The sequence below is a fragment of the Xiphophorus couchianus genome, chromosome 15, assembly GCF_001444195.1.
Source record: "Xiphophorus couchianus chromosome 15, X_couchianus-1.0, whole genome shotgun sequence".
Lineage (NCBI taxonomy): Eukaryota > Metazoa > Chordata > Actinopteri > Cyprinodontiformes > Poeciliidae > Xiphophorus > Xiphophorus couchianus.
In genome coordinates this window covers 18644336-18664814 of record NC_040242.1, presented here as the reverse complement: position 1 = coordinate 18664814, position 20479 = coordinate 18644336, and the positions used below count along the sequence as shown (strand labels likewise).

Below are 20479 nucleotides of genomic sequence, written 5' to 3'. Positions count from 1 at the left end.
GTTTAAATACTTTTAGAAAGTTCTCCGTATGACATCAATCATAATTGATTAGAATTTGGGTTTTCTCAACTTTTCTTTAAAGTGTAAATCCTTTTGCCTGTTACTTAATGCAAAAGCAACAATATTCCTTTTACATTATTTTTTGGAAATAAAATAACACAATTTTGTCTTTCTTTAAAAAGCAAAAGAGAATAACAAACCTCTCTGTATCCAGCTGGGTTGCAGTGGAGAGGTAAGTGTTGGGCTCAGAATTTTATGCCGATTTTTTTTTTGTTCTCTAATTTTTCACTTCCAACAATCCGTCAAGCACAGCAACCCAGAAGCTCCATGGAAACAGTGCAGAAATCCACAGTTTAGTAGAACTAGTAGTCCTCAGACCTTGCCTGTATGAAAAGTGGATATTAGTAAGTTAAAAGACGTCCACGTTGACTTCTTCTGAACATCATGGTATGGGTTTTATTTTTTCAGCAAGAACATGGAATCTTGTCAAAGTTGACCTGTTGCCAAGGCGATAGACTTTAAATAAATCTTTATGTTCTTGTCGCATGACATGAATTATTTCAACTATTCAGTGTCCTTTGGGCAGACTTTTCTTTGAAAATGTCTGAGTTCACATCCTCACACCTGAAACAAGTCGCACTTATTCGGTCAGCTTAGACCAGTCAGAATCTTGTTCTGCATGTAACTGGTGTAGCAATTGAACCCCAGTTACACTGGGAGCCATCTACAATCCTTCTAGCACTTCCTGCTCCTTACTTTGACATTTACTGTAATCTAAGGACATAATTAGCGCAAACGCGTGTATCTCCAAATTGTCGCCAGTAGATCACCTTTGAGTTAAGTACCGCCGATGGAGGGAAAAGGAAATGATGTAATTTAGCCCGGCTTAAACAGGTCATTATTAGGCAGGTTGTTCGGTGCACTGCAAAAATTAACAAATACAAGTTCGACTGACCAAGTATTAAAAATTAAATAAACATCTTGTACATTTTTCTTTCTTTAAATTACCCTTTTACTGCTTTAAATTTGCACATTTCTTTTACTCTGAGCATGTTGTCTTTAATGTCTGTACAGTGTTATTTTTCCTATTATAATATTATAATTTGTCCTTACTGTACAGTCTCTTACGCTTCTTATTTTTGGGTTTTTTTGTGTTTGGTTGAATAATTATTTTTGAAACTTTCTTGGAAATCAGTTTTTCATAGCACCAATATTCAAATGTCCATGTCTTCTACATTTTTTTAACATTTATCTTTGATTTTCATGTCTCTGACATTATTGGAAAGCTTAGAACTCACATTTTTAGAATCTGCAAATAACTCAAAACCAGTCACATGTGCATGCTTATACCGGTTTCAAATTGCTGCCAGGACACCTGAATTTTTTCACCTTTAGACAAACTTTCATACAGAGTATCCACACATTTTTAAAAAGTCTTAAATAAATTTTTCTAAAAGGTAATTTGGCCTTAGATGCACTAATCACAGGTCTTTAATTTTGTAATTGCAGGACTATTGAATCCTGTAAGTAGCTTTTTTTTTTTGCGGGACTTTATACCTTCTTGCAGGACTATTATAACTTTGCTAACCAGAAAACTAGGTAGCTAGCAAAGGCATATTAGCGGTATAAGGCTAGCAAAGGTTACCAATTGATAACCAGGCTGTTGCTAACTCTCTTTTAATATACCTTTGCTAGCTGGCTAGCAAAGGTAGTAAACCTTTGCTAACTATGCTAGCTATATACCTAGTTAGCAAAGGTATATTATAGGTATAAGGCTAAGTAAGGTATAAAAGTTAGCAAGCTGCCCCTTTTGAGTGCAAATGTATCACTAATTGGCTGCACGATGTTTGTTTTTACCACTGGCTCACTTCTATTGCCTGTCGATATGAAGATTCTCTAATCATCCCGCATAATTAGATTTCTTTTGGTTGCATATTTCATTTAGTCTGTCTTAAAATTTCTTAAAAATTTAATTTATAACAACTACCCTGTTATAAACTGTCATTGAAGAAGCATCCAGCAAAAATGCTGGGATCACATTTATTTACTGAGCATCAGCTGCTTTTTATAGTTTATTTTCAGAAAGCGGGTAACTCTAAGGAGGTTTTACAATGGGTGTAGCTACTTTAAAAATCAGTTTACGGTGTGGGTTATCATGGACATGGTCTTCTTTTTATGCTGGTCTCTGACTCATGACGTTTATTGAGTGGAGATGTCGACCTGCCGGTTCATTTGTAGGGTAAATACTGCCCAAATCCCCAACTCATGAGCAAAACAGGAGTACTTCAGGTCCAGTTTGAAGTGCCGCCACCGCCGCTTCCCCTACACGGCGTCAGACAGGCTGCATTTAGCCGAGCTCGGCGGTCGTTGCTAATCGAATGAATCAAAGCGGCCCTAACTCATTTATAACGCTTTCCCGCTCAATTTAAGCTCTCCTTGCTCATCAATATCGCCCCGCCGTCCTCCTCGGACGGCCGCTGAATTCTCATCGAGGCCCGATCAAATTTTTTCGAGACGGTTCCTCTATTTTTATCCCTCCCTCCTTCATAAACTGATTTAAGGGTTACAGGTTGCAGGAAGGATCTGTATCAATGTCCTTTTCTTTTTTTCTTAAGTGTTTATAAATGCTTCTCTCTTCCAGTTCCCCGCGGCGTGATCCAGAACGGCGCTCGCGTCAGGAGCCAGGCCCTCTTCCCTGTCATCAGACCCCTTCCCGTAAGCCCCGTGGGGAGCAGAACCTCGGCCATAAGGTGGGTAAACTTTGCCCTCAGACATATAATTAATGGGATTTCCCGGCGCAAACGGATCCACCTACACCCACAAAAAAAGAAACAAATTTCCACTCGTAGTTTACATAATTACATCTTTATTGTCTCCAAAAGTCAGGCTTTCACACGCTCCCCCTGTTGCTCTGAACATTTGATCCAGGTGTGTTTATGTAATGCGCTCCTTTCCTCAAAAACACACACAAACAGGTTTATTAGAGGGAAAGGCTTTTTGATCCGGAGAACATATGCGGCATGCACAGACACGCACATCCATCACCAGAGCATAAGAGTATAATGGTCGGCGCGGCGTAATGAATTAAACATAGCCGAGGGCTCACTGGAGGTATGCAGTGAATATTTGATCACTGCAAGGGGCGTGTGTTTTGCTTATAAGATATTAATATGCTAACTCTCTCATTCTGAAGGAGAGGATGTCTGCGGGACGAGGCACGCTCCTGAAGCTGCTGCTGATTTATGGCTTTGCAGGATACCCCCCACCTCACCTCCCTCCGCCTCCTTTAGTGCTGTACACAACACAATTCTCTCACTACTACAGCAAAATAGTGAGGGAATGATGCTCAGGGCTTGACAAGAATGAGCATCCCTTGAACTTCTCAGAAATTGATCAGTTTCTGATAGGTCAAAATAAATCAGTTCTTAATTGTGAGATGTTTAAAGGTGCAGTACCATGTAAAATTGACTCGTTTTTTTTGTTTGTTGTTGTTGTTTTTTAGCTTTACATCATGTTATGTTGTTCCCTCATCAAAAACACACCTGGAGTATTGCTTTGATTCTTTCATGCATGCTTGAGAAACCCTTGAATCTCCCATGGCAACCATTCAACTGTGCAAAACGCACTCAGCTCCTTCAGACTAGCCAGCAGCAATTAGCAAACACCTGGTAGTACCACACATCTGCTGAGCTTATTATAGGAGCTCATCTCACTGAAACACTGGTAAAAATGTTAAGGGGTTAATAGAGGAGCCATGTTGTGATGACTTCCTGAAGGCGGAGTTTCAGAAAGAGCAGGAGTTTCTTAAAGAGACAGAGGCCCAATTTTCCAGTTGTTAAATCATGTAATCAAATTTCTTTTAAGTCATGTTTGATGTATACAGCATTTTTATAACAACTGGAGGTAACATATTTACTTGCTTGTGCTACAAAATGATACCAGGAAAATGCATCATACTGTCCCTTTAAATAACTAAAGTCAGGTCTTCATTTGCATTCAGCCTCCTTCACTTTGATAACTCTAAGGATAACGCTAAGGGGGTTTTCACATAGTTTGGTAGACTCAGCTCAACTAGAGACCAGTATTGCAGCATTCAGCTGTTCTGGTTCTCTTTCACACTGCACTGTGTCAAACAATCCAAACCCTTTGAAAAAACGTGTGGTGGCGCTGCACCAAGAACCACTGAGGGAAACTATATGAGAACCTTAGAAGACGACATGAGCGCAACTTCCTTCTTCGTAAAATGTAAACGAAACATTTTACGAAGATTTCTCTTCTGTCATTGGTAACAAACAAGGAGCCATTTCTCCAGCTAGCACAAGAATAGACATTTGTTTTGGTTGTATTTACCCAGAATACTTTGCACTCCTCCTGAGTTACCATTGATATATTGGCTGATTCTTTGATTGAAGCTTCTTGGTTTGCAGTCGTGTCATTAATTAAAGGTCTGAAGGCATTGGGTTTTATTTGTCAAAGTAGAGGGCAGTTTGCTACAAATGTGTTGTCCAAATTGATGCATCCTTTTTCTTACACTTCACACAAAAATTACTTTGTGATCTATCAAAACCCAAAAATTTCCCCTAGAATGCATAAAGGTGTATCATGAGGAAAATGGGAAAATATTGAACGGGGTTTGAATGTTATACCTTCAGTGTTAAATTGCCACCTTGACGTGTTCTGATGTGCTGAGCCTTTGTGCTGAGCAGGTTCCCCAGGTTTAAAGCCGCTCAGAAGGCTCAGTGTCATCTGAAATATGCATGGGTGACAGTCTGATGTTGACTGCCGACCTTCAACGGGAAAGGCTGACTTTTTTATTTTTATTTCCAGGGATACAAGGTTTTTGTCGGACTTGAGAGATGTGCACCTCAGGTCTGGAGGAGTGAAAGATTTACCTCCTACCTTTCTTCTACTTCCCAGCAGTTTCAGTAGAACATGGCTCCACACTATCAGAATGTGGATGTAGTGATGGACTCAGATTTGAACCTCCATAGCCAGTTAAAGATAATTACAAAGTCAGCCTTCTATCAGCTGTCGGTAATTCTTACTCGTCGATCACGTTATCGATCAAGGCCGATAGCTAGACGTCAAGTAAGGCAGAGCCAAGGAGTTTAGCAGAAATGTGACATACCGCCACCTGCAGGTTTAAGTTAGCAGTTGCCTAACATCAATGTGTTTGACCGTTTTGTGGAAAACTTGACATATACTCACAAATAAGCAAGTAGCATGAAAAAGTTAGGGAATCTGTCGCATGAATTTCCTCAATTAAAGAATCACGAAAAAACTGGAGACACTGATTGACATAATTTCACAGAATGTTATGTTGAAGGTGGTCATGGTGGACGGGATTCAGACCCCAGGACTTGCGTTTGACACATGTACTGAGTTATGTTTTTATGGTGTAAAGCATTTTGAACTGCCTCGTTGTTCCTGAAATGTGCTATACAACTTGATGAACTTGATTTTGACTTCCCGACCAGAGAAGTAACAATATCCTCTCCTGTTTCATGTCCAGATCATCCCTGGGAGATTACCTTAGCCGGGGAAAGGACAGCCCGTCTCGCTACTCCCCCATCCCTTGCGGCGAGGACCTCCAGGACGACCACACCTACAGCACCGGCAAGTCCCCCAGCAGCCTGTCCCCCTCCGAAATCACCAATCCTTCCTCCGCGCTGGAAGACAACGACATCATCGCCGTGGAGATCCAGTCGGACATCAAGCCGGAGCCCCGGGAGATCCCGCTGGACTCTCACATAGCCACAGCCGCCGCCGCCGCCGCCTACGTTTCCCAGCAGCCCCCGCGCGGACAAAGACGCAGCTCGGCGGCCGGAGCCGGGACTCTGCCGGGCAGCAGCCTGCCCTGGACCAAAAGCCGAGCGAGGGGCATTAGCGACACGCTGCCGCTGAAGAAGCGGCGCGCGCCGGAGAAGCCGCCGGAGAGCGACGACGAGGAGATGAAGGAGGCGGCGGGGTCGCTGCTCCACCTGGCCGGCGTCAGAGCCTGCCTCAACAACATCACAAACCGCGCCGCCAAGGGCCAGAAGGAGCAGAAAGAGGCCCTAAGAAACTAAAAAAAAAAAAAAACATACGCATTCAGAAACCTCCAGGCACGCACACCCAACACACACCCCCACACCCCCACACACACCCCCACACGTACACAAATAGGTCAACAGGTAACGTTACTACAGCATTAGTCTCGACAGACACTCGTCATCTCCCTCTATCTATCTGCAGGGCATTAGGTGAATCCTACTTATTTGTGGCAATATCAAAAATCAATGTTTTCCTACATGTTCAGCAACACTAACATCAATGGGTATCTCTCATATGTCTATGTTGGGTTTTTTGTTGTCGTTTTAAAAAGGGGATGAAAGCCATAAAAAAAAAGCATGTTTTGTCACTAATTCGCGGCGAGCAGAGGAAGTACGCCGCGCAGCGAGCGGAGGATGGCTGTTTGTCCTTTCCTGGTTTCGGTTCTTTTCTTTTTTTTTTTTTTCCACATTGAATCTGTAGCAATCTCTCAGCGATGCCAGCTAACGCGGCGGAGACCCACCTCTTCAGGGGGCGGGGGGCATCGCTCTCCGACACCCACGAGCACAAACGTGAGACTGTGCCAAAGATACGCGACCAGGTTGCTTCATGTAGCCGATGCGACAGCCGACGGAGAAGAAGGACAAAAAAGAAAAACGGAGAAGGCATTGTGGTAAAGAGCTGAAGAGAGGAGTGACCTCAAGTGTCAAAGTTAAAACCCAATGTGATGTATATTCAATGCACTTAAAATTATTTTATGCCACTTACATGGAGAAAAAAAAAACTTGGTTTATTTCGAGAGCACTCATAGTATTTAAGAATAAAATATCTTAAAATAAAAAAATGTAAAAAAAAAAAAAGAAGTCATGTTTATCACGATAGAGACAGATAGCAAGCCGGGTCTGAGGCAATATCTTCTTCATTTTGTTGTTCTTGTTGCATCACGTAGTCGTCGTCCCTGAAACTCGCTCAGTACCTCCGTTCAGAGATCATAGCTATACCCAGTAGCTGCCACAACGTCCTGTCCAGCCGACAACGCCAACTTTCCACGTCCGACCCGCTGGGCTCGGGCCTCTCCTGACCGTCGTGTCCCCATCTCTAAACCCTCTCACTCTACCTTCATAAAGATATAAGCAATTTGTCCCGCGCGGGCAACTCTGTACAAAGGTTAGAAAATATTTTATTTTTTTTCCCCTTTTTCTTAATTGAAGCAATTTGACCTGCAGGACTTTCTCAGTTATATTGCATGGGTGCTTGTAAATAAGATGAGAAGCAAAATCTTTTTTATTCAAAGATTCATGTAAGATAAACGATGTATTTAGCATGAAGCATGACTTATTTTCATATAAACCTTGATCCTACAGGAAAGGAAAAAAAAAAACGATTTTTTTTTTTTTTTTCTGCCAATTCTAATACCTGTGATTATTATGGAGTTTTTTGTTTTGTTTTATCAGGGTTTTTTGGGTTTTTTTCCTTTGGAGTGGGCATGTCTTCAGGCAGGAAACGTAGATTAGAGACCTCCACCCCCCGTTGAAGGGCGGGTGGTGAAACCTCTAGGCTTCGGATTTCAGGGCCAGCAGAAGCGCCTCTTTTGAGGGGTGGCGGGATGAGGGGGTGTAGGGTGGGCTTCCGTCTACTTCTGCCTGTTGGTCTTGTCTCTTTTCAGCGTTTTAGTTTTGGATTTGTCGGAGTGGGTTTTTCAACGACACGTCTTCAGGCAGGAACAATTAGAAACCCCCCCCTTTGCACCCCCTCTCCCAAGGGTGCCACCTTTGAGCTCCGGGTTTGACCACCTCTTTTTGGGGAGGGTGGGCTTCTGTCTTCCTCTACCTGACTGTCTTTCTTTTTTTTGTTTGTTTTTTTGTTGATTTTTCTTGTAGGTGTTCAGTGTTATCCCCACATCCCCTCCCACCCCCGGTGTGTCACTACAGGTCTCGTCTGTGGAGTGTGTGAGCCAGTGTGTCCGAGAACACACACACCCTTTAACGTTGTGCCTGCCTCCCTGCCTGCCGTCAGTCGCTCTATTTACACAACAGAGCGCCACCTGTATTTATTTATAACAGTTTTGTTTTGTTTTTTGTTGGGGGGGGATTTTTTTCTCTCTCTCTTTTCCAGCGTGTAGATGTACATGTGATCTTACTTTCCATTGACATTGTTCAGTGTAAATGTATGAATCAGTTGGGCATGGAAAACTCTGTAGGTGTCCTGAATAAATCTCATGTCCCCCTCCACCCCTTCAAAATGGAAAGAAAATGGCTACCTTGTAGGAAACAGAGAGGAAGAAATGTTGTTTTCTAAGTTAAATACAGTATTTTAAATTCTGTAATTTAAGAAGAGGTTTGCTGCCATTGTAGAGGACAAAACACGGTAGGAAACTTTAAAGGGCATATATTATTATTATTTTTATTTTCTTACCAAAATCAAGAAATGTGTGAAGATTCAAAGTGACGAAGCAGCCAAACGTTCCCGAAGAGCGACGCCAAACACAGGCATCAGTGCGAAATACAAAGGCACCAAAGACGAGTGTCGTGATTTGCAAAGAGTACAGCTTGAGGTCAAAACGTGAAAAATAGTATGATTAACCTCATAAGGCCTAAGTTTCAAATGTCCGGCTGGATGTTTTTTGCTTCTTTTAATTGTATTTTAATTGTTCTTTAAATGTCCTGTGAGTAAACATATTTGCCCATTTATCCGTAACAACTGGAACTTTCAATATCTAGCGAGTATCTGGCCAGTAAAATTTGAAGTCAGCCTAACCAGAGAGGTCGGAAGTTTGTCCCTTCAAACAGCATGCTGTTTCACACTAAAACAAAACGTTAAGGTAATAAATCCTCATCTATGACCAAACTACAATTAGTTAATTTCTCTTCTTCATTTGGCTCCGACACGGAGAAACAGCTGAAGCTATTTAGCATTTTGTACTGACATAACAGAAAAGTGTTGTGGAAGGCAGCATTTTCTTATCTGACACACTTTATGCTCACAAACAGCAAGCTACTGTTGCCTCTGCATAAACTGTATTTTATCACCGTCTCCCAATTTCGGGGTTGTTCCTTCCCTGAAGTCCCAAAAAATTCCGAGTGTTTCCAACATAGAAACTTTTTCAGTTGTTGTTTGACTCCAACATGCGGCTACACACGCACTCGACAAGTCCCGGTTGATGAGGCCTATCAGACACCATACATGGCGCTTCCTGTTTTTAGATAATTGTCGACTTTTGTTTTACTGTCAAAAAGGTGAATTGGATTTATTTGTTTAGAAAAACAACGGAAAGGCACACTTTCAACATTTTGTATTTTTAAACAGTCTTTGCTTTGCTTTGTTTATTTTGTTTTTATGAGAAATGATGTAAAACATTAAAGGAGAGCGCGTCAACGTGCTAATATTCTGTCATCTGGGGTTGTTTAGAGTAGCAGAGACAGAAGAGGTGTGTGTGTGTGTTTTTTAAGTTGACTAGACACTGAGCGATTATGAGCAGGTCGAGCCGGAAAAACAAATGCATGTCCCATTCACCGGTATGCTCCTTTTGCCACCTGCAGCATGCATCGCTGACTTTCCATTCCGCGCATACGGAAAAAGAGGCCAAGAGGAAAACGCAGTCGGAGCGTCTGGCTGTGTGCCATCCGTCTCGTTTCTGTCTGAGGGTTCCCACTCGGCTGCATTCGACGTAATACCCCCCCCCCCCACCCCTCCCCACACTCACACACACACACACACACGCCCCTGCACTGACAAGTAAAACAAAAAAACACAAAAAAAGAGTTGGTTTACCAGACGCTCAATTTTTTAGTGCGACTCCCCTTGTATTTTGTCGTAGAGATTAAATCTGGCTTTTAACGTCCTGGAAAAAACTCAAATTAATTTCTTTCCACTGCCTGAAAAAGCGCTCAAGACGAGTGATTTTAGTTCTTCACACCTGCCAAACAGAACCCATTCATAAACAAATGAACGGTTTTTGCCAACTTTTTTTTTGTTTTGTTTTTGCTAGTTTTTAATCCCTTTATTATTATTATTGTTATTATTATTATTATTATTTCTCTTGTTCAAAATTCCTTAAAATACTGCCATTGTTTCTGCAGAGCTGAATCTTGGAAAGCCATAGGTTCATGTTTGTGAGCGAGATGTGATGCGGGGTGCACCCGGGTGTTGGTTCCTATTTTTATTTTATTTCTTTGGTTTGGTTTTTATCTCAGTAAGTGTTCGGTTCTCTCCTTATCGTGCAATCATGTTGCCAAAGAATGATTTCAAGACCTACTTCATCACTACATGTAAATATCAACGTTGTCCAATGCCGTGGCAAAAAATATATAAATGTCGTTTTTCTTTTCTTTGTTGTTTTGTTTTCCATTCTCTGAGAAACTACGATGATGTTTATGTGATGTATTGTCTTCCAGTTGGTTGCAATAATAAAAAAAAATACAAGTTGCAGAGAAGCTCGGCTGTTTATTTCTCAATGGACGGTGCTTTGTTACCATTGGACGAGTATTTCCTCTGGTTTTGGATGCTGTGCAGCTGGAAAGATTATTGCTCTTACTTTTGTGCCTTCAGACAGTTGTTGTGGTGTGTAACCGTGGCAACAAGGCGGCACAGCAGCAGGGTCCTCAAGTCAGAGTCTTCTTCAAATTCGCTGCGAGACTGACTGCTACCTGCTCCCCGGGTCGTCCGAATTACAACATTTGATTTTCTTTTGAGATCAACTGTTTCTGAACTGAACTAAATAAAAGTAAGAAATCAGAAAGTTTGCACTGTCGCATAAAAGTATTAAACCCTTTGATAAAAAAAAGAAATCAAAAAACTTCCCACTTTTTCTCATATTGCAACCACAAACTTTATCTTTATTAACGTAACAAACCAACACAAAGAAGTTTGTGACTAGAAAGTGGCAGGAAGATCATAGATGGTTTTCAAAAAGATTTTCACAAAAAGAAAAAAAAACTCTGAATCTGAAAAGTGTGGCTTGCATTTGCACATCTACAAACCGAATCTTTTGGCCGCCCTTCGTTTTAAGATAAGTTCGGGATTTTTTCAGACCGAGTACAGAGTGTCCGGGAACGGCAGTTTTCAAGTTCCGACAGATTTTCCTTGTCGAGGAAAAGCAAACACACACAGCATGATGCTGCCACCACCGTGTTTCGCCAGCTGAAAGTTGTCGTTGGGGCATCTTGGTTTTTTTTTCTTTTTCTATCAGTTCTTAACGCGTTTGCTGCGTCTGTCGTACGTAGCACGTGGCAAACTGAAACCAAAACTTCCAATCTGAACTGCACAGATAATAGTTGTCAAGTCAGCAGGATCTCCCACTTGAGCTGCACTTTAAAATAAGTAACTAAAATAAATAACTAAAATTGATAACTTAAATAAATTGCATCTCATTTTCTTTCCAGGTCAATATTAAACCCTACATTTTGTTGTTCTGTCACGTTAAACCCCAATAAAGTAGCAAGAGGTTTGTGGTTGTATCAAGACAAAATGTCACATGGGTGTGAATATATTTTTTTTTAAGCACTGCACATTCCGCCACACTTCGACTAATCCATTGAGCTGACCGAAGACCAGTGGGCATTGGGTCTCATTTAATCGTCTTCCACTCCAAATCTTAAGTTAAATATAGTCGAGGACTAACCGCGAGAAAGCAGCAGGCCTCTCTTCGCCTTCACGCCGCTACCCACACTTGCACAGCGGCTCCCCGCTACCGGGGGCCCGCCTTTGTGAGATTTGAGAACTCTTTAATTTGCTCTCCAGCCTGACCCCAATCATTAACCTCGCATATTCCCCATCAACAAGGGTCTTATCATAACCGCCGCTCCTCTTCCCAGTTAATTATTCATTTACCTCCTCTAATCGTTTAAGTTCAATACATTGCGATTAAAGTCTTGCCCACCTCCACCTTGGGGAGAGAAGTGTGTGTAGGAGTGTGTGTGTGGGGGGTAGTGGTGAAAGAAACAGGAGTACCGAAGAGTTCCTCAATGCATTTTCAGTCTAAGTGGTGCCATTTCGGAGTCGTGTGGCGGTGGAAGCCCATTCATAATTGAAGCGGAGAGACCGGCTTAATCTTGAGCCACTGTGCAGCACGCTCCCACCACAACACAACTGGAGCCAGCAGCTCCTCTGTTGCTATGCAACTATAGCAAAGAAGAACAGGGGTGCGTGCAGTTGGGTGTGGAGCGGGGGTGAAGGGGGGGTGCACGTTTTCAACATCTTTTGGAGGGCATGCTCAGGAAACAGCCGTGGCCGACTTTTTCCTGCTTAATCACATCCACAAACACTCCAGATGAGTCACGTGGCCTCCGAGCACGTTTCACCTCAAAATCTTGAAAGCAGCCAACAGAAAGGTGAGTGGATTCAAGGGAACGTGGCGGATGACCTTCTGTTTAAAATAAAATTAAAAAATAAATAATAATAATAATAATAAAAGGGTGCCACGCCGAAGCGTCAGGTGGGCCGCTGCAGAACGGGTTACCTTCCTCATTTTCCCCCCTGCTCCATATCATCCATAACCATAGAATGACCAGCGAAGCAAGTTTCCATGGAGACTGAAGTGGAGGTTACGGTTCTCCTGTCAGCTTGGATTTATTGCAAAGGTTTTATGTATATATATTTATTGTTGTAAATTTCCTCAGATACTCACAAGGATGTCTGCATATCATGAAGGAATTTTTTTTTTTTAAATCACTTTTCTTTCTTTTTTTTTTCTGTTAATGAATGCCATTTAAAATAGTTGGATGCTATGATATTGTGCTCTGGAATTGGAACGAGATGCGGTTCTCCTTTTATGTGGCGTGATCGCCCTCTGGTGGCAGCATAAAATAACTACATGAAAAAGTGATAAGCAAGCAAGAGCACGTCCAAAATATATGCGTAATCTTAATTCACCCATTAATGATCCTTTTGACTGATGTTTATACTAATCTTGAAATGAATCTGAACCAGAATCTGTGGAGGGAACTGCAAAAGAAGAACGTTGATTCAATTCAATTCAATTTAAAATACTACATATAAAACACTTCACAAACTGGAATCAATGTGACAGTGTCATTATTTATTTCTTACTAGAAAGTTTTTTGTTGGAAATATTACATCACATTTCTTCTAAAAATTATTTTCTTCCATTATTACTATTTATAGGATTAAAACTATAATGATTATTAGCATTATATGTTTTATTAGTAGTAGTAAATATCTTCATATATTAACATCTAGGGTAAACTATGTCTACTTCCTGGCAGAATGTGATTAATTCCTGACACACATTAAGTCTTATTATTTTCAGTTGGCCTAATTAAACAAATTAACATCACAAAGCATTACTAAGCTAACGCGACAGTCGAGTTGTATCGTTTACTCCCTTTTCATGTGTGAACTACGTTTCCCAGCAGTCGCCGTGGCGATTAGTCATCGTTTCCCTCGTGCAGTCTCGCGATACGCGACACTTGACCCTGCCCTATGTTCGGCGCACTCGCAGCTCCATCGCTCAGTATATAAAGCAGGACAACGACGGGAGGAAGACGGCTGGGGAGTCGCAGCCCGGGGATTGTAAATAAGACCGCAAAAACTGTGTTTTATTTACAAAAGCGATACCGGCTCTTTTAAAAGTACCGCTCACAGTCGTTTTAAGTCTTTTTTTTTTTTTTTTTGTGTCGTATTTTTTGGCTCTGTCTCTCGCCAATTTCCGTGTGGTTTGTACACTACGCGTATAATGGCGAGCTCGGCTAACTCGAACCAAGTGGTAAGGATCAATCTCCGAGGACTGTCAGTGAGAGGGGAAGAACTGGGGGGGTAAAGTTTATTTCTCGCAGTCAGATGAATATGCTGTAACCAACTCACCACTGTTTAAGTCCATTAAAATGACAGAATCAACGTTCAGTCAAGCAGCCATTACCTTCATTTTGCGAAACTCGAGTTGTTAAACAGACTACCTTTGCAGAGGCAGAATTTAACAAAAACACTAAAGAATCAAGTTTTAAATGCAGATTAGGATTAAAAGTTGTTTATTTTGTTAGGTTAAAGCTTTATAAATTAAGTTAGTTTGATTTGTTTGCTACAGTTTTTTCTTTTTTTGTGTGTTGGTACTGGAGATATAAGATATTTAGCGTTTAGCTGGTTAATATTAAAAGACTTATGAAACGCAGATGTACCCAAAGCACAGTCACATCCACTCTGACTGAAATAAGCTTAATTTTCAAACATTAAAGCCTCATTTTGTGGAAAGTCTTCGACGACCAGTCAGCTGCCTCATCTTTGTCCACCATTTCCACGACGAGAGGGCGACGAAAAGACGTCCTAAACCACACATTTTATCCACAAAACGCCAAATAAGTCCTGCTCCCTAACGTCAGAAGCCAAATTGCTTTTGTCTAAACCGAATATTTTAGGTAAAAGACGGAGGATATCTCCTCACGAAGCTTAGAAGAAGGCGGCTGTTCGCGCTGCTCCGTAAAATGGCCTCCCCGGTCTGCTCTCCTCTCTCGCGCTTCTGGCCCTCCTCCTCTCCGCCGCCTGGTTTTATAGCGCCATATTGGCCGTCTAATATAGACTGGCCGGGATGGGACGGTGCTACACGACGCTACGTCACTGGCTCTACATATAAACACCACACTGCGCTTTAAATAGTGGAGGAAACCGACGGGGGCCGAGTGGGGAGGGAAGGAAGGAGAAGACCGAGGTGTCCGCTGCGGACATCGGGGCAGTGCGGCGCGGCGGCCTCGGCGGCTGGCCGCTCTCGGACCCACGCTGCCCCGCGGTGTCGTCGTGGACATTTTAACCGTGTTTGCTGTCGTGAGCGCTGGAGCTCAGCTGCCATTATCCATCAGCTATACGCTCACACTAGCTGTGCTTCCCAGCTCGAACACAATGTATTTTAACTCGCAACATGTTAAATTCAACATTAGCATCTGATTCATTCAAAAGGCATTTTTAACATCACATCCTCAGTTGTTTTTTTTCTCCCAATTGCCAGTTACTTATTATTAATCTTATAAAATATGTTATTTAACATCAATTGAGCCCTCTTTTGCGTCCTCTTTAAAATAAAATGTTTTGTTTGCCTCCTCCTAGCCTAAATTGTACAGGGGTGTAATCGAAGATGTGATCAACGAGGTGCGGGAGCTGTTCCTGGATGAGGGAGTGGATGAGCAGGTTCTCCTGGAGCTGAAAACGGTAAACCCAAACTACAGAAACAACGTTGCACGCCCCCTCCACCCTAGTTAGTCCTCTAAAGCGTCCGTTCAATGCTGCAGCTGTGGGAGAACAAGCTGCTGCAGTCCAAGGCAGTGGAGGGCTTCCACACGGACGAGCAGGCGGCCCTGCAGGCCACTCAGCAGCAGCAGGTTCAGCACGTCCCGCAGGTCCAGCAGGTGACGCAGGCCCAGCAGGTCATCCTGCCCCCCCAGCAGCAGCAAGGTAGGCTCCCAGGAGTGAAAAAAGCACCACCATTAAAACACATTCCTCATGGAGATGCAGTGGAAATGAGTGCATCTTTGATTTATGAGTAGTAGTAGTAATAACAATAATAATAGTCACCTTGGGGGCCATGATGTTGAGCTGAGCATGCTTCTCTTTTTGTTTTTTTCTTCCCCTACAGCAACCCCGCAGCAAGTCATTGTTCAGGATCCGAAGATTCTCCAGCACATGAGTGCAACGGGGATGGTGAGACGCTGTCTTTTTTTTTTTTTTTTTTTTAAGTTAATCTCATATTTATACATCTTTTATGACTTCCTCAATAGGAATGACGCAGGTTTTTCAGATGCTTTTACTAGTTAAACAATGGTGACAATGGTGGCAGTTTGCCACAAGCTAGCAACAACGGGGAACAAAGCAAATATGCGGAAGAAGGTGCTCTGATTAGATGATGACAAACCTGCACACGTCATGCCAGCTGCTTTAAAATGATGGCGGCAAGGAAGCTTTATTTATGTAAAATGGAAATAACCAGTGCTCCAAAGATATGGAAAGGTTTTAATGCGGGCAAAAAATTGAAAACGTTTTGGCCGTCAACAGCTTGTACTCATTCATATTTTTCTTCTTTGCCCACATTAAAACCTTTACACATTTTTGGAGCGCTGGTTATTTCCAATTTACTTTTTCTCTTTCTTTTTTTTTCTTTTTCTACTTTCCTCCTCCACCAAATTCAATTCATACATTAATACACATCAAAACAGATTTAGATCAGACAGATTTAAAAATAAAGTAAAGTGGTCGTCTTTCGCCTGGACAACCCCTAAACATGAAGCCATTGTAGAATCGAACATAGAATGGCCTAGTCAAAGTCAAAACCTGAATCCTGGACGATGCGTCGTCCCAGAATAAACAATATCACTGTTGTTTTCGAGACCATTTTCCAGTAATATAATGCTAACGGCATGATAATGCACGCTCACCCTCTCAAAGATCAACAAACTTTTAATTTATATCAAACATTTAACACTGGAACTGGAAGACATGTGAAATGTCCTAAATAAATAAACAAAACAAATAAAATTAACAAAGTCTCTGTAAACAAAATTGTCCCTTAAAACCTGGCCTAGTTGAGGCCAGTGAACCAGGCTGAAGAACCTTTGTCATCCAGTCTCTGGCAGAAAGAGAGACACGAGAAAAACAATCAGTTGTCCAAATGAAAATGATCAAGCTTGTTTTAATTTCTCATCTGATTAATTGATTTATTGCAACAGGCCTATTAAATGTATTAAAGTTGTGGTTGTTGTTGCTTTTTCTTTTGTTCACTCTGCTTCATCAGCTTTTATCTCGTTTATTAATAAAGAAAAAAAAAATTGAAAACCTTATCTCTTACCTGTTGAATAGATGATGTTCTTTTCCCTCAGACAGTATTTACACGCATTCATGACTCTGTGCTGTGAAACAAATGGTGCGTTTATCACGTCAGCCAGCAGAATAAGGGGGAAACTGTGTCTAATTGTTTTTTCCTTCCTGTTTCCTACTTTTTAAATCCCTTATCTTTTTGTTTTGTGTGCACCCCCACCTTCCTCCTCTAGAGCGCAGCAGCTACCGCAGCCACTCTAGCTTTACCCACAGGGGTCACCCCATACCAACAGATCATCACCAGCCAAGGTAAAGCACTCGCATTAATCTGCACCAATATTAGCCTTTTGAACAGTTTCTTTTTAGCTCCAACTTGTCCTGGTCTTGGTCAGGATGTTTTCTTGTTTTTTTAGTTGGGTTTTTTTTTTTTTTTTACTTTTTGCGTTTGCTGATGCAGGTCAGATCCTGCAGGTGGTGCGTGCTCCCAACGGCACTCAGTACATCATCCAACAGTCCCAGCAGCCAATCGTTCTGCAGCAGCCGATGCAGCCTGGTGGCGTTCAGGCTCCCGTTATACAGCAGGTTAGGGGAAGAGGTCTTTTTGTATGTGAAAGCGACAAAAAGATGGCATGCTGGGTAAGTTCTTCACTTTTCTTTTCTTTTTTTTTCTTGTTTTCTAGGTGCTGGCTCCCCTGCAGGGAGGTCTGCCCCAGCAAACCGGAGTCATCATCCAGCCGCAGCAGATCGTCTTAGCTTCAGGAAACAAAGTCCAAGGCAACACACAGGTCAGAGCTCCGTCGCTCCAAAGGGGAGATTCTCCACTGGCTAGCTGGGAGTTTCTAATGTTAATGTATTTGTAATATGCCTTTCCACCAGCAGGTGGTGCAAACGGCAACCATGGTGCAGCAGACCGGTCAGATGGCGGTGGCCGCTGCAGCAGCAGGAGGGGCGGCGGCAGTTCAAGTCCAGCAAGCCCAGGGCGCAGCTGCACCGCAGGCCCCTCCACAGGCGCAGCAGCAGAGCCAGCCGCAACCTCAGGCACAGCAGCCTCCCATGATGCTGCAGGTGGACGGGGCGGGGGACACCTCGTCTGAGGAGGACGAGGACGAAGAGGAGGAGTACGACGAGGACGAGGAGGAAGAGAAAGACAAGGACGGTGGCGAAGACGGACAGGTTGAAGAGGTGGGCTTCCTTCTCTACTCTCTGTTCTGTTACTGCAAATATGGCCGCCTTGTGTTGGTATGGAGACCAGAAACAGAAGATTGACGCTGATGGGTTTTGGTTTCCGCTTTAGGAGCCCTTGAACAGCGAAGACGATGTCAGCGAAGACGAAGATCAGGAGCTGTTTGATACAGAGAATGTTGTGGTGTGCCAGTACGACAAGGTAAGACACTAAATTTAATTAATTAATTATGATTAATCGATCGGTGAAATGATGGTCTAATTTAGTAATGGATTAAAAATGTAGTTTGCTAAAGAATACCAACATATTGAGAGCAGTAATTAATCCAAAGCTATACAAACATATCTACATTTTGCATATAAGATGAAAACACCTTTGTTTGTAAGTATTTTAGCCAAATCTTCTCAAGGTTCAGACTTACTATAATAATTCTGTGATGTTCCATTTTAGGCAATAAAATGCAAGACAGGGATTTAATTATTTGTTTATTTTTATGCATTTCCTATGATGTATAAAAAGGCATAAGTGGTTAAGCAAAGAATCTGTTGAATGTGCCATTTCCATACAATTAATCGTCAAAACAATTGATTAATCGGTTACTAAAAGTTAGAAATCGATTAATCGCTAGTTGCAGACCTACTAGAAATTCCATCATGGTGAGGGAAGCTGTGTGATCCGTCTGTGTGCGTGAGATGAAGAGATTTGATCCCCTAAAAATGCCGTCCATCTGTTCTCTACGCCCCCGACTCATTTCCTCTCCCCCGCACCCCTCACCCCGCTCCCCCACCTACAGATTCACAGAAGTAAGACCAAATGGAAATTCCACCTGAAGGACGGGATCATGAATCTCAACGGCAGAGATTTCGTCTTTTCCAAAGCCACCGGAGACGCCGAGTGGTGAAGAAGGAAAAAAGGAAAGTCAAAAAGAAAAAAAAAACCCAACAAAAAAACAAAACTCTGGAACTCCTCCTGTCCATTTAACAAGACAGTCGAGCATCCTTCCTTCCATACTCTGTGACTGGAGAGAACTCCTAGAACCCAAAGGATGGGGAGGTTCCGTAAAAAAAAATAACAACCCTGGATGTCAGCCTTGTTTGGGGGGTGGAAACACTCAATCTATGCCTTGCGGGATGAGAAACCAACAGAAGAAGGAGGGAGAGGCTGGAAATGAAGAGTTTTCTTTCTTCTTTTTTTTTTAGTTCCATCTTCATCCTCCAGGGGGCTCCTCTGCCCTTTTTTTCCTGGACAGAATTCACACACACACACACAAAAAAAAGCATTTCACATGAAACAGGTGTAGTGGACCAGGGCGAGGTGACCCCCGTCTGGCCGCAGGAGGACCGAGGTCGTTCACAACAAGCCCATAGATGAGAAAAATAATCTTTCTAATGCACTGTAGTCGGTTGACTGGGTTGACTCGTGTCTACGTGGAAGTCCAAACTTAGTGCCACCAGTCAAATGTGCTGCCTTCTAGAACAATCCCAGTCACCTTTTTGACCTTTTGGCTTCTGTGTTGTTGTTTTCTTTTCTTCTTCTTCTTCTTCTGTTTTTGTTGTTGTCGAGTCGTAGTTTCTCATCACGTTTAGTCAAAAATGGTGCTCCAGAGTGTTTTATTGTAGTTAATCTGTTATTGTTTTAGGTTTTTTTTTTTTTTTAAGTAAATGAAGAACAAGAAAGTAAAATAACATCCTTAAAAAAAAAGTTTTAAATAATATCTCTTGAATTCAAATGATATTTTTTCCCTCTCCTTGCTTTTCTGGAGCTTCATTCCATCTTTTATCCCTCCACTCCCCCCAAAAAAGCACCAAACTAAAAAAATTCATTTAAGATTTGTATAAATGGGAAGTTTGCCATTTCAGTGGTTTGTCTTCGCTCTTATTTAAATTTTCTGCAGCCGTCTAAAAAAAATGAAAGAAAAATTTGCACTGTTAGTTTATCGATGTGTTGTGAGGTCAGCCAGTTCCAATAATCAATAATGGCGTCTTCTGTTCTATTTGTGTGTGTAGGGGTGTGTGTGTGTGTGTGAGTGAAAGAGAGCCACTGTGACTGATTGTACAGACGTTGGAAGCAGTGTGAATGTGCGCGCCACTCCTCCCTGGAAGGAAAATTAGTTTTGTCCCTCCCCCCCCACCGTAACGTCAACGCGCCACAGGAATAAGCGTCGAGGATGGTGTTCTCTTATCTATTTATTGCTCAAAGTTTGTGAAATGTTCTATTTTTTTCAGCACCAAACTGTGCTCTTATTATCTCATAAGTGTTCCTTTTTATTCTTGAATTTTATTTTATTTTTTTCCGTCTGTTGGTTGATTGAAAGCTACATGACGTTGTTGGAAATCATTTCATCCACTATATGTTCTCCTGTGCTTTCATCGTACTCAGAACTTTTAAAATCATACGTTTTCTATCACTGTAAGTTTAACTTTGTGGGAGGGCGGGGAGGCTGTGTGTATTTCTGCAGTTTTGTTTTTAGTGCCCCGTCACAGCAGTTTGAAATAAAAATGTTTCTTGACTCAC

General features: G+C 42.1%; 2 protein-coding genes across 3 annotated transcripts in view; both read left to right on the top strand.

Moving 5' to 3' along the window:
* ches1 (checkpoint suppressor 1) overlaps positions 1–20479 on the top strand; it is a 94553-nt gene extending 74074 nt beyond the window's left edge. Inside the window, exons 5-7 of one of the 2 annotated variants that reach the window (XR_003598372.1) lie at positions 2642–2750; positions 5513–9469; positions 19972–20479. Coding sequence is in view for 1 of the 2 variants with exons in the window: in XM_028039586.1 (XP_027895387.1) it covers positions 2642–2750; positions 5513–6068 (665 nt within the window). In the remaining variant the exon portion in view is untranslated. Of the gene's footprint in view, positions 1–2641; positions 2751–5512; positions 10459–19971 lie in introns of those variants that run through there. The other variant, XM_028039586.1, reaches the window with a different exon arrangement.
* Positions 13494–19882, top strand: gtf2a1 (general transcription factor IIA, 1). The gene is made up of 10 exons (XM_028039587.1): positions 13494–13753; positions 15082–15183; positions 15264–15426; positions 15608–15672; positions 17016–17091; positions 17240–17364; positions 17463–17567; positions 17662–17964; positions 18077–18166; positions 18759–19882. Exons 1-10 carry the CDS (start codon positions 13724–13726, stop codon positions 18864–18866), a joined length of 1167 nt encoding a protein of 388 aa, XP_027895388.1. The 5' UTR covers positions 13494–13723; the 3' UTR covers positions 18867–19882.